Source organism: Pelophylax lessonae (genome assembly GCF_965119305.1).
Source record: "Pelophylax lessonae genome assembly, chromosome: 4".
NCBI classification, from domain to species: domain Eukaryota; kingdom Metazoa; phylum Chordata; class Amphibia; order Anura; family Ranidae; genus Pelophylax; species Pelophylax lessonae.
In genome coordinates, this window is record NC_138771.1 from 152794325 (window position 1) to 152809289 (window position 14965).

The 14965-nt window shown below is 44.4% G+C and overlaps 1 protein-coding gene across 1 annotated transcript in view; it reads right to left on the reverse strand.

The window, feature by feature from the left end:
* The window catches only part of LOC309554453 (cadherin-related family member 5-like), an 86159-nt gene that overhangs the window by 25610 nt on the left and 45584 nt on the right, over window positions 1–14965 (reverse strand). The window contains exons 7-9 of the mRNA XM_082256190.1: window positions 2231–2401; window positions 2036–2126; window positions 1534–1640 (exon numbers count right to left, since the gene is read on the reverse strand). Of these exons, the coding sequence (XP_082112316.1) occupies window positions 1534–1640; window positions 2036–2126; window positions 2231–2401 (369 nt within the window). The remainder of the gene's footprint in view (window positions 1–1533; window positions 1641–2035; window positions 2127–2230; window positions 2402–14965) is intronic.

Genomic DNA, 14965 nt, shown 5'->3' on the forward strand with positions numbered 1-14965 from the left:
AGCACCAAAGTAATATGGAACCATGCGGCCTTGCCGCCACTGTTTAATATGTACAGCACTTATATGAATGTGAAATGATTTTCTTTCTACTTTTGATGATTTAATAAATACTATTTTATATACAATACCACTGCCTGCACAATCCCAATTTTTCTTGGTTTGAGGGACCAACCTCTTCTTTACAAGTTATGTCAGGGATGATGGCAATTACCTAGTTACTTACATAGCTCTAAAAATATTTCAATATAGACTGACACCAACCTCTGCCCTACTGACAACCTCCATGTTTTAATACATTTTAAAATGTTTCTTTACATTTATTTATAAGAGAGTGTGTATATATATATATATATATATATATAACTCCTTAGGGGTGCACTACCTAATGTAATATGCTGCGCACAGCTATGTGAGGCAGACACACTACAATTGCACAAAGGAATGTGTTGTAGCAGCTCTAGCCTCACTAAGGCATGTAGAATGGGCTTTCCCCAGTGTTCATGTTTATGTAAATTAAATGGGGAGAAGGAGACCGCACAGGTGCTGTGCCCAGTGCCAGCTATCTTGTTGAAAATAATAGTCACTGGATTGGTTTCTAACCTATCTGACTGGCATTTTCCCCAAGAATGGTCCCAAGAGAGAGGGTCTGATGTTGCCATAGACCTTAAACTGTTATACAATAAGGCTGAAAATGACCAAATCAGATGATAAGCATCTGGTGTCTAAAGTCAGTCAGTCAGTTTTTGTCAGTGAGTCTTTCAGACTGTCGCTTTGATTTGTTATACTCTTACTATTACATTGCGGGCATTTTCTGTTTGCCCTAAAATTGCCTCGAGCAACAAGTGCTCGATATGTTGGCTGCACTTCATCCTACTAGTATATGTCTAAGATCCCTTGGTATTGGGCAAACTGAATGTGGAACTGAGTTCCTTGCTTCTCTACCAGTATTCAGTATTCGGCATTCTGTTGTTTACAAATGATGGCATCCTTGCTTACTCCGTTTCTCATGACATTATTTCATGTTGTTATGTTTCTGTGCTGCTTGTGTTGATGTGTGTTTAATAGAGTTTCCCGATTTATACCCTGTCAACTTTTCATTCCTCACTCTTCCTACTGCTTCTCTTATTCCTCAATCAAGTTTATATTCCTGGCCTGGCATCCAGGGCCGGGACAAGAGGTGGGCAGGAGGGGGAGCTGCTCTGGGCACACTGGTTTATTGTAGGGATGGGGGCACCCTTTAGCAGTTGCTTCTGTTACAAGGCTGACAGGAGTAGTGACAGCGACATCACTGCTAACCCTTAACCCTAAGAGAAGGGGGCTCAGTTTGGCATTTTTGGCCTGGGCGTTGGGCGACTTTGTCCTGGCAATGCTGACATCTGACTTTGAAAACTTTCATACAACTTTTCTAATGATTCTGACACCAACTGCTGTTTTATAATTCACATAGTATATTACGTTGCATGAATTAATTGCCTGTGAGAATGAATTAAACATATATCTTTTTATGCACGAAAATGAAAAGACTATGCTCACCATAACCTTCAGATTAAAAGTTATAGGGGCCAGATTGCTCTCCAGGGTGTGAGTAAGGAACACAGACCCAGTTACATTATCGATCTGGAATTTATCACTGTCAGGACCTATCAAGACATAAATAGAAAATGTTTAGATTGATAGACCACAGGCAAGAACTGCTAAGATTACGGCACAACAGACATATGGATTAGCAGGTATGTCCCAAGGGATTCAGATAGAATTAGTGAGACATATTTTGTTTAATTAGCAAAATTATATATAATGCAATAAAATAATATGTATGATTCTTGTGTACCTTGGGATCTCATGAAACTCAAGGGAAGTACACTGTCAATGGAACTTCAGGATCTTTTAGATTCTAGTAATGGATTTAAAATCACTATATTTACATGAGCATGTTAAAAACCAGCAAAGGATAACAGATTTGTGTCCACAGCTCATTGCAAACCCCTCATGTGACTCAAACCATATGAGCCCATTTAATCTCTATAAATTTCACCTGACAGCAGGGAGTATGAGATGGGAGCCATGATTCCTTTGTCACCATCTTCAGCAAATATAGGTCCAGGAGAGAAGACAAGTGGCCCTGTCTAAAAATACAGACAGAAGTGCATTATTCATATCCACTACACAATCTTTTCATAATACTGCCTTACAAAGATAGAGGTGGAACATTGTACCCACGAATACTCACTAGCTCCTTTCCTGTTGTGATGTTGACCAAGTATTTAGGGCTAACACAGACATTAAGACCATCATGAGACATGAAGTTACATGGCAGGAATTGTGGATATTGGTCATCTCCATCCAGCACAATGACCCGCACTTTAACTGTAGTGCGTTGACGTTCTCTGGTTGTCATCTCCTATTGAAAATACAAAGGAAATCATCTATTGTACATTAGATTTTGTTTCACTGATATTACCTCAGGGTTACTTACTATGGTTGTTTTAGATATAATCAGCCATTTATTTGGGTCATTTATGGGCTTTCCCAGTCATTTGTGGCTCACAGAGTCCTGCTGAAATATCACACAGGTAGGAGGGAATATGCAACAAGAGCAGGTATATGTTATCAATTGTTCATGGCTATTTTATTCATGCATGTGCGGATTTCAAGTATCTTTCAGATTTGGGCATGACTGAACAGATTACAGATTGGGCTACCCACTTCAAAGTAGTGAGGAACGTGCGGTGTGGTCAGTGACTGGTGAGGCACTGGCTAGTATCAGAGCCAGATACAACCCCCACATTATTTTGTGAATGAACCCCACATCGCCAATTAGTGAATAAACCGACACAGCATAGCCGAGCGCTGCGAGATGAAAAATGTCATCTTCATCTTCAGCCAGTTGGCTTACGCTTAAAAACCCACACGGCAGGACGCAGACAGTCGGATTCCCCCAGACAAATAAGCATCTGGTAAAAGGAATCTATTGGACAGCAGATTTTTATTTTTTATTTCTGCATTCTGTAACAGCCCCGTAAATGCTGAAATTTCACTGGTCAAGTACAGGGCTGTTACAGAATGCAGAAATAAAAATTACACTGTGCTCTATATAGCTACCAACAGTCCTGATTTTATTAAAACAAGTTCTTATGTTGGCTAAACTAGTAAACTGTGAGAACTAATGAAAGTGCTATATATAATCTATAAAATAAAAGAATAGAACCTGAACCATTCTCTGATTATATGGATTATATATAGCACCTTCATTAGTTCCAATAGTTTACTAATTTAACCAGCATAAGGACTTGTTTTAGCATATGTAAATGGCGTTCAAACCACAAATGTGAGGTATCGCCGCGAATGTTGGAGCGAGAGCAATAACCACCTCTTTAACTCTAAACATTACAACTCTAAACATGTAACCTGTAAAAAATTTTAAAGCATCGCCTATGGAGATTTTAAATACTGAAGTTTGGCGCCATTCCACAAGTGTGCGCAATTTTAAAGTGTAACATGTTAGGTATCTATTTACTCAGCATAACATCATCTTTCACATTATAAAATCAGGCTAACTTTAGTGTTTTTTTTTTAATTCATTCTTTTAAAAATGCGTTTCAAAAATTGCTGCGCAAATACTGTGTGACATTAAAAGTTGCAATGACCACCATTTTATTCCCTAGGGTGTCTGCTAAAAAAAAATATATATATATTTATATATATATATATAAATAAATAAATATATATATTATATGTAGGAGAGAAGTGTCAGAATTGGCCTGGGTGGTAAATTACCATAAGTAAGTAATAAACAAATAATTATTATATATTGTTTTTAAGGTAATTTACTATATTTTAAAAAACTCTACTCAAGCAGGTGGCTTAATGGACAAGTGACTGAAGTTTGAAGTTATAACTTCAAACCAGTAATTTCACAGTAAATAGATAAATAATAAATGATTATGTTATACCATATAGCATAATAATATATTATTTTTCTGACAGGCTGAACAAGGAGCCCGTATCTCCGGAACCATAGGTGCAAGGTGCCCCAAATTTTGACCAGTTACCCCCAAAATACCCCCCAAATTTGTGGGCTCTGTGACCCCAGGTCGCCGAGCTACCACCCTGGGAGCTTGATCATAATTTTATTTTTTTTATTTTAATGGCAGGTGAGGCACTGCCTCCCCTGACTGCACGTCCCTGAAAGTAATAGATATGTCACTCTGCCCAATACGTTTATGCATGCAGAAGAACAGTATGACAAAGTGTCAATTTGTCTCTCAAATATAACAATGAATATAATGAAGGCTATATTATTACTTGAAATTTCCAGAAAGTATAAATTGCATGTCTTTCTATGGATTTGAAGCCACCAGATAGGAGTGTGTTTCTTTCTTCCTCTGGATCAGCTGGACTAGACTAATATGGCCTCCGCTTTTCCTCTACTAGAGTTGGTGTTGAAATAATAACTAAAGGCAAAACTTTTTATCTTTTGGACAGCGTGGAGAAGGATTAGAACACCTGTTAAGTTTTCATTGTTGTCTGAGATCTTCCAATGGGGACACCAGTTCTGGTGACCCTGGTGAAAACCAGGGATTCCTTCACTTTGGAGAGATTTCCTGTCACATCCTATTGTGGAAATTGGACAGGAAATAAAGGAAAATATCCCCAGTGGGACACAGATACAAAAAAACAGGGGTTAAAACCTTACCTTACTAAATTAAAAAAAAAAAAACAGTTTTTCCTTCAGTCCCATAGTTTGAGAAGGTTTTCATGTTTTCTTTGAGGCCTATAAAAATGTTCTGCAAGCTGAAATTTTTCTCATGTGTAACATCTATTGTTAAACTTCAAAGCTGAATTCCAGGTATGGATATTTTTGCATAAATACATTGGTCCAGGGGTTCACTATCTCAGCACGGGCACCATTCAGAGAACACAACATTTTTTCAAAAAATGCAGATTGTTTTCTGATTAGACAGGTGGAGGGGCAGGTTGGTAATGTCACAATCTCCCCCTCATACAATCAGAAAATGCTTTGCATCAATTAAGAATATGCAAAGTCTTCTTTGAATAGTGCCTGTTACCTCCTGGGTTTACTATGCAGCAGTACTGCTCTTCAGCACGGGACCTAGAAACTAGCAGCGATCATTGTAGTAGCGCTGCCTACTACATTAATTTCCAGCTTCCATAAGGATCAGCTAGGTATGAAACATACATACTTTCATTGGCCCTAGCTGGAACAGTTTCTCTATTCATATATATATATATATATATATATATATATATATATATATATTCATACCTGGAACTCAGCTTTAATGGTTTAACCACTTGCCGACCGCCGCAAGTACATATACTGCGGCGGTCAGCCCCTCACAGGCAGAGTGACGTACCGGTACGTCACTAGCCTCTGAGCCTCTGGCTCAGAGGCGCGCTCCCGCTCCCGCGTGGTCAAGGACCCCCCCGCGCGTGTGACCGGCGGACCCGATGTCCGCCGCTCACTCAGCGATCGTCGGGGGAGAGGGAGAAAGGCAGGCGGCTTGTGTAAACAAGCTGCCTGTCATTCTCCCCTGTGTAGGAACACTGATCATACGGTTCTACTATGTAGGACCATTGATCATTGGTCCTACAGCTCTAGCCACAGCCAATCACAGTTAGAATCACGCCCCTAGGGACACACACAACCCCTCCCTCTCAAATAAAGTTAACCCCTTCACTGCCAGTGTATTTTTACAGTAACAGTGCATATGTATAGCACTGATTACTGTAGAAATGTCACTGGTAACCCCAAAAGTGTCAAAAATGTCAGTCAAGGGTCCGATCTGTCCACCGCGATGTTGCAGTACCGCAAAAAAATCGCAGATCGCCGCCATTACGCGTTAAAAAAAACAACAAAAATGACAAAAATCTTTCCCTTTGTTAGTAAACGCAATAACTTTTGCGCAAACCAATCAAAATACGCTTTTTGCGATTTTTTTTTACCAAACATATGTAGCATAAAACAAATTGGCCGAAAATGTTAAAAAACTTTGATTTTTACATTTTTTTTTGGGGAATTTCATATAAAAAAATGTGAAAAATATTGTTATTTTTGCAAAATTGACGCTCTTTTTTTGTTTATAGCGCAAAAAGTAAAAATCGCACAGGTGATCAAATACCACCAAAAGAAAGCTCTGTTTGTGGGAATAAAAGGACGTCAAATTCGTTTAGGTACAGCGTCGCATGACCGCGCAATTGTCCGTTAAAGTCACGCAGTGCCGAATCGCAAAATACCCCCTGGTCTTTCAGCAGCCAAATCCTCCGGGGCTAAAGTGGTTAAAGAGAAGTCTGTTTTTTTTTTAAATTATACTTACCTAGGTGGATGCAGGCTCTATTGGGCCATACACACTAGAAGATTTTCTGAAGACTTTTTCCTTTAGATTTACCAAAACCATATAATATGAGGTCAAACCTAAACACTTTCAATTTGTATGCAATCTGGCAGGCCCTTGCACTACATAGAAAATATAAATCTGAAGGAAAAAGTCTTCAGAAAATCTTAGTGTGTATGGCCCTTTAGACTGAGAACTGAGTGATCAAACACTGCTGATCGCTCAGTTCTGAGAGCTCCGTGACTGTCAGTTTTGCCCTCCCATTCTCACTGGAGCGCTGGGCTGTGAAAGGGGAAGGAGCAGCTGGCTCAGGCTCTCAGCTACCCACTGAGAGGCTGAGCCAGGTGCCAGTCCATCAAGACATAAGGAGGATCCCGACCATATTGTTGCGATCTTTCCCCAGCCTGGATCGGCTCTGTGGCATCAGCTGACAGTGGGCTTCAGGTCACAGGAGTGCAGAACGGACTGCACTCCTGTGATCCACTGGAGAAGTACAGCTTGTGCTGTACTTCTCCTTTAATTTGTATGTGTGAGGGTTGAAGAGCCTCATCTAAACTTCCTGTAACCTTTTGGCTGCCTGGTCTCCTACATGGTGTTATTGACTTCATTTTTTTTTTTTTCTATTTTTCCTCATGTACAGAAAGAAAGCCAAGCCAAGAGGAACAGGGTTAAAACCTCCAGTGTATTTCCTTCCTTACATCAAAGAATGAAAAAAAGGCTATTTCTCAGCTTTGAAGAGCTTTGACTTGCAAAGTCACCTTGAATATAGTGGCTGTTCTTTTTTTTCCCTTATGTTTAGAAAGGTGCAGGAAAACACAATGGTGCTAGTCTTCTAATTGACATACCTTCAGCATTGTTAAGAGGATGGGACCCATATATAGGTAAGATCAGGATGTTAAGCTGAAATCTTAAAGGTAATAGCAGGGGAGTCCTATAATGACCTAGTCAAAACCAGTCAAAACCCAGAATGGGCAGTAGCGTCAAATGGTTTATGAGCAATACTATTACCAGATTAAAGTTAAATGTGATTACTTGCAGTGTGAGGGGGACACCCATAGCCAGGATTACTATCTATTTAAAACTTACGTCTACCTAGAATGTGTGCATCTGTCTTCACTTACTACAATCATCATAGTTAAGTCTATTTAATGACCATTTAAAAAGGGTTCACACTAAAATAACTTGACTGAGAGATAGCCTTCTGACCCACATGGACAATTTCCAAATTGTTCATGGCCCACATTTGAAAAAAAAAAAAAATATATATATATATAATTTGTAAATTATTCAGGTTTCTTTTGTTCAACAGCTATACGACTAATACAAGCTTCGTGCTAAACTGATAAGATTATGTCACGACCAGTTTTAAGAAAAGTAACGAACAAGCGCCTTCATAAAAGAAACAGCTCAATCCATTTAATGAGGATATACTGGATTAGAGAAGACACTAGCAAAAGTGTGCTCTATTGCTAATTGGGAGCAATGTACAGATACTGGAAAATAAATGTGTGCAATAGTTTGACAACACTTTAATATATTAGAACATAGCACTAGTAGTCTACAACATTAAAGTGGGGTACACACTAGTAGAAAATCTGCCGAAAATTCCCGTCCGAGGTAAAATCGTCCGATTTTCGCCTAGTGCGTACACAACGTTCATCAGCAGATGCCGACATTTTGAACGAAAAAAAACGGAGGGACAAACATCAAAATGTTTTTCGTCCGTCCCCAGACGACCGATTTTTATTTAATGTGTATGCAGCACGTCCGTGAAAAATCTGGTACGAAAGACCGCGCATGATCTGAAGTTGCTGACAACCCGGAAGTCTAGGAACAAATGTGCCAAAAAAAAGAAAAATCGGACGAGAAATTTTGTGAACATTTATGCACTGTCAACTAAAAACGGTTATGAACGCTGAGAAGACAGAGAAAAATCGGAGGATATTTCATCGATTTTCGTCAAGTGTGTACGGCCCTTAAGTGATAGCACAGATAATATCACCTTTAAGGTCATGATAATCTTTATAACCCCGGCATGGTGCCCTTTACAATTGTCATGTCCCTGTCAAGTTGCCCAATAGGTAGTTGGATCTTTTACCAGATATTTTTAGAATAAAGGTGTCCATACATACATTATTATTACAACCTCACATTTAGTATGTACCTTGGTAATGAAAAGATGAATACCTGATGATGAGTTGCTGGCATGAAGGATGGGGGTTTAACGATACATTCAATTTTGACTGAGCTTGTAATAAACTTAGTTAATACCCATAAAGACCAAAGATGCATACGTTACATCCTTTAAAATATTAACTAACATAGCGACTATACCAAAAATGGTAATACACGCAGTGATGTGAAAAGTCGCTGACCAGTGTTCCATGAGCCTTTAAAACTGTTCTCTGTGAGGACTTTAAGAGAAGAGGACAGCTGTCTAATTAAAGCAGTAATTATTAATTATTACTATGCAGCTTACCAATTCTTAAATGTGGTGGCTGTATTAGTTTCCTTTTTTAGGCTTTCTTTCTTCTATTTTTTTTTTTTTTATTAACAAGGTCTTTATTGCAAAAAAAGGAAGGAAATTACATGCAAAGATAGAAAAAACAAAAATACAACCGTTCATATGGAGAATGCAATGAGAATACAGCTGGGTGAGCACAATAAACAGAGAATGGGCAGATATAACAATCAGACATCTTGATGGAAGAACTGCCAGATACAGCAAGGGCAGAAAACAAACCCGGGTGGCATTCTACAAAGTCTATGACCAGCAACAGCCTAAACACCACACACAGTATGAGGGAAAAAACCACACACCAATAGTGTGTGGTCTATATACACGTCTCCGGAGCCTGAACCCATCTGTCCCAGATCTTGTTGTATTTGGATGGGCAGCCCCTGTGGGTATATACCAATTTTTTGTAGGGCAGGGTCGTATTGACCTCTCTGAGCCAGTCCCGGAGTGAAGGAGGAGTGTCTCTCATCCATCGACTGGCAATGCATTTTCTGGCAAGAAACAACGTTTCGTGTAAAAACAGGGTGGTGTATTTATCTATACTGACATCAGGGGGTATCCCTAATAAGCAAAATTTCGGGGCCAGTGTCAGAGGGGAACCCATGGTGTCATGAAGAAATCTAACCACCTGTCCCCAGAAGCCCTGGATCTCCGGGCATTGCCAGAGGAGGTGGTAAAAGGTGCCTTGTTCCTGCCGATACACGGGGCACTGCCCGGACACCTCACTACGGTACTTAGCCGTCATTATTGGCGTCAAGTAGGCCCGGTGAAGGATGAACAATTGGGTTAGTCGATCCGAAAGTTTTGGAGAGACCAGTTGACAATTGTCGAGGGCGTCTTCCCATTCCTCATCATCCATGGTCCCAACATCTCTCTCCCATTTAGTTTTAACAGCGTAGGCCAAGACTGTAGAAGCTGGTAACAGAAGGGCATTATACATATGAGAAATGAGTTGTTTAGATTCAAATCCCATCACTACCTCCAATACCGAGATCGGGGACAGGTCGGGCATAGGTCAGGGGAATTGAGCGGAGAAAGCGTGCCTAATCTGCAGGTATGGTTGGGAAGGTCATACTGGCTTTTCAGGGCGTCAAAGGGCGTAAGGGTGCCATTAGTGATTATATGAGCAAGGTAGCTGATTCCATACTGGACCCAAACATGTGCATCCGGGATAGAGGCATACTGGGGGAGGCTAGTATTATGCCACAGAGGCGTGTGTGCATGAAGCAAGGGAACGTCCAGTTTAGCGGACACCACGTCCCAGACACGCCTGTACTGGAACAGCATGGAAGTGCGGTCCCCACGGGACGCGGCGCCCCGCATGCCCATCAGAACCAGTGACAGGGGATCCGCAGATGCATGGGCCCAGGCAGGAGTGAGGAGAGCCAGAAACCTCTCCCTATCGGAGTTGTGAAGGTGGAAGAAGTGGGACAATTGCGAGGCCAAGTAGTATAAATTGAAATCAGGAAGGGCGAGGCCGCCCAAGTCAGTGGGATTCTTAAGTTTCCTCCAGGCCAATTTGTGTCTACTAGAGCCCCATATAAAAGGCTTGAGGATAGAATCGATCTGAAGGAAAAACTTAAGGGGGAGGTATATCGGAGACTGCCATAAGATGTACAATAGTTTGGGGAGTAGCACCATTTTGACGAGGTTAACTCGGCCACGCACCCCCAAAGGAAGGCGCTCCCACGTCTGGGTCTTGGATTTTAGCAATGCAAAGAGGGGTTGTAAGTTATCGCGTATGTAATCGCCCGAGGAGTTGGTCACCAGGATCCCCAGATATTTAATACGGGGCACAACCTGAAGTGGAAAGAGCGGGTCAATGGGGAAAGGGGATATATCGTCGATAGGCAAGATTTGAGATTTGTCCCAGTTAATTTTTAAACCAGAGTAACGACCAAATTGCTCAATAAGGGTGAGAGCGACGGAGAGGGAGGTGCCCGGGTCGGCCAGGTATAGCAGTGTATCATCGGCATACATACCGATTTTTTCCTCCAGGGCGCCCACCCTTAGTCCATGTATGTCGGGGTGTGACCGTATCGCAATCGCCAACGGCTCGGCCACCAACGCGTATAGAAGGGGAGAGAGGGGGCAACCCTGCCGGGTACCCCTGGTGAGGGGGAATCCAGCCGACGTACACCCGTTGGCCGAAACCTTAGCCATCGGAGCCTGATATAGAACACGGACCCAACGGATGAAGTTTGGGCCAAAGCCATATCCCTCCAGGCACCGCCACAGGAAGCCCCATTCAACCGAATCGAAGGCCTTTGCCGTGTCCAAGGACACCACGACTCTGGAGCCAGCATTATCATGAGTGGCCTGTAGGTTCATGAACAGGCGCCTCAGGTTGAAGGAGGTGTTCCTGCCCGGCATAAAACCCGACTGGTCTGCATGGACTAAAGACAAAATAACTTTGTTAAGTCTGATCGAAAGGACCTTGGCCAGTATCTTGACGTCTACCTGAAGTAGAGAGATCGGGCGGTAGGAGGCAGGCTGGTGGGGGTCTTTACCCGGCTTGGGGATAAGCACAATTAACGCTTCCCGTAGGGAAGGAGGCAGTGTGGAAGTTTCAAAGGCATGTTCAAACATAGTCAGTAAGTGTGGCACCAGTACATCGGCGTAAGTGGAGTAAAACTCTATAGGCAGGCCATCCATACCCGGTGCCTTGGACCTAGGGAACTTGGCCATAGCCTCTAGGATCTCATCCTGTGCCAGCGGGGCCTCCAAGAGAGTCAGCTGGTCAGCCGTCAGTTGGGGGAGAACGTCTGGGGACAAGAACGGTAGGATTGGTGAGTCATCAACCGGGGCAGTGGAGGTGTACAGGTCTCGGAAAAAGTCCCGGAAGCAGCTCGCCACCCTCCCAGGGTCAGTAAAGGGGGGACCATGGGGGGAGTGTAGGGTGATTACCACTGGAGGTCTGTCATTACTATGAACCAGATATGCTAAAAGTTTGCCCGCGTGTTCGCCATGCTCATACAGCTTTTGTTTCTGGAAAAAAAGGGACCTGCGAGCCTTCTCAAAATCCAGTTGTTCCACTACTCTAGTCAAAAGTTTTAATTGATCCGCTCCAGCCGGAGTCGGGTCAGCCGCAAACGCCGCCTCCGCGACTGTCAGGGCCCCGGTGGCTTCAGCGTAAGCCCGGGCAGAGTCCGATTTAATGGCATTGATAGTGGTCGTCAGGGTCGACCGAGCATGTAGCTTGAAGGTCTCCCAGACCACCAAGGGGGAGGCCGAACCACCATTTTCAGCAAAAAATTGTTGCCACACGGCGGTCAGGTCAGTCCCCTCAGGGATGAGGGAGAGCCAAAACGGGTTCAGCCGCCACGCCGGCCGAACTCGTTCACACTGAATCTTAAGCGTGACCCAATAGGGGCTATGGTCGGAGAGACTACGGGCCGAAAAGCCTGCGTCCAAAAGTCTGGGGAGCAAAAAGGGGGAAATAAAAATGAAATCTATACGGGACATAGAATTATGAGCTGCCGAGAAGCATGAGTATGCCCTGAGGGAGGGATACCTAACCCTCCAGGTATCTAGCAAGTTAAATTCTGCCATAAGGCGGGCAAATCTGGTGGTCGTGGGTTGGGGCTGTGCAGGCCCGGAGGTGTGTAACCTATCTAGACTGGGGTTCATGGTGTTGCTAAAATCCCCAAGCCAGATTGCTGGTGTACGGGGGTGCAACATCATGAAGTCCAGACCCTCTAGTAATATAGTGGCCGCAAAAGGTGGGGGTACATAGAAGGCCAGCAGCAAATAGGGTTCACCATGTAGCAGTACGTCCAAAAACACATATCTTCCCAGTGGGTCTACTGAGGACCCCCGGAGCTCAAAATGCACTGATTTGGCGACCAAAATCGACACTCCACGGGAGTGGGAAGTGAACAGGGATTGGAACGTCCAGCCTATCCACGGGCGTTTCAGCGCCCTTTGGAGAGCACCATCAAGATGGGTCTCGAGCAGAACTATGATATCGGCCCTGAGGCGTTTTAGGATGTCAAACACCGCCGACCGTTTAAGTTTATCTCTCATGCCCCGGACATTCCAGGTAAGGAATTTAAGGTGCGCCATAGGATGGGGCTAATGGGACATTTAGCAGGAGCTCCGGGGATTCCGTTCGACCCAATCCGCCACCCGACAGTACCATATCTGGGAACCACATAGCAGCAGTAAGAGAGGTCAAAATTACACCCAGCTTTAAAGAAACATACAATACAGGTATTATAATGCGTTGCATAGTGCTCGAGAAAAAATATAACATGACATACATCGACAATAAAGACAACTCACCCACCCTCCCCGCCCTGCACCTACCCCAACTGGTGCGGGCTTTCGAGAACCCAACCCAATCAATCACCTGGCGCGACCCAAAAAAGGGGCCCACCAACAGGAAAAGAAAGAAAAGAGAAAAAAAAAAAGGAGGAGCAGCAAAATATTCCAGTAGAAGCAAGGGGCACAGTGGTGCACTGGTGCAGTGGAAATACCATCCCTGCCACCCGGTGCCGTGACAGAGGGGAGGTTGGGGAAAGCGCCTAACATAGGCGAACATGGAGAGCGAAACTTCGCTGGGTAGCAAGACATGCATATAGGACAAACAGTGAGAGATTCCAAATGCTCCACCGGCTTGTACGGATGGGAGTGTCCATGCCGGGTGTAGATGAACTAGGAGAACAACAAAAAATAGTACTTGCGTCCGGCTAGGTGAATCAAAGGGCTAAAGGAGGGTCATGGGCCTCCCAGCCCGTGAGCCAAATCAGTTCCAAATAGTTCCAAACACCCTCCGACACGACCGCAGCTCCAGGCCAGGAGCCAGAGGGCCCGAGGGGGTAAGCGAAGACAGCAAGTCAGAGCAAGTGAAAGGGGAACAATGAAGGAGTCCAATAGATCCGGGGAGATTCCGCCACAAGAGAAGGGGGGAAGAGGCACGAGGCACGGTCAACCTCGAGCCTCAAGATGCTCCAGCCAGGAAATAGCAGCTTCTGGATCGTCAAAGAAGTGCACTCTATCGTCTCCCTCCACACAGAGACAGGCAGGAAACAGCATGGCGTACCTGATGTTCTGCGTTTTGCTTCAATAAATGTTTTCCGTTTTTTCTGAACCTCCGCCGAAAAGTCAGGGAATATTGCCAGTCTTCCATTCCCAAAGGGGATATTGCCCTTCTCCCTGCTGAGACGGAGCACAGCATCCCTGTCCCGGAAATTCAGGAGTTTAGCTATGAAGGTGCGGGGGGGTGCTCCTTGGGGCGGTGGTCTGCCAGACAGGCGGTGGGCCCTCTCCACCACAAAAGTAGGAGAGAAGGCTTCACGGCCATATGTGTCAATCAGGAGTTTTTCTAAAAAGTCTGACGGGTGAGCTCCTTCTGCCCCCTCAGGCAATCCTATAAGCCTGATATTACACCTCCGTAGCCTGTTTTCTATATCATCCTGCTTGAGCAGGAGCTGGGCGACCTGTAGCTGGAGGCGATCAGAAGCATTTTGCAGGGGGGGCAGGGAGTCCTCCACAGTGCTTATCCTCTGCTCTGCCTCAGTCACCCTCTCCCGCACCACCTGGAGATCTTGGCGGACCAGGGAGATGTCAATCTTCACCTCCTCAATCCGTGAGGTCAAGGAAGCCTGGTACTGTGAAATAGCCTCAAGTACCTTTGCAGTGTCGGCTCCCGCCGCGCTCACCTCCGCTCCCGCCTGGGCGCCATCTTGGGACTGGGAGTCCTTCTCTGTGCGGCGGTATTTGTCCAACTTGGCAGCCGTGTCCGCTGTTTTTTTGGGCGGCGACATGCTGCGGACGGTCCAGAGGGTGACCGGCGATATCGGGGAGGCAGAGAGGATCTCGGGGTGCAGGATATTTGTGAAAAGGAGTATACACCGGCGGAGCTGCTCTCACTCACGTCCTACTCCATGCCGCTCCAGGCCACGCCCCCTTCTTTCTTCTATTTTCACCTGGTGATCCAACCACTAAAGCCTAGTACACACAGACCGTGTGTACAGCCGGTCCGACAGAAGCCGGCCAGAGGAAGGGGCATGACCAAAAAAATTCTGCCAATCAGAGTTCCCGGCCAATAGCTGAGAGCACTGACTAGAGTGTTCTGGCGGGGGGCTGT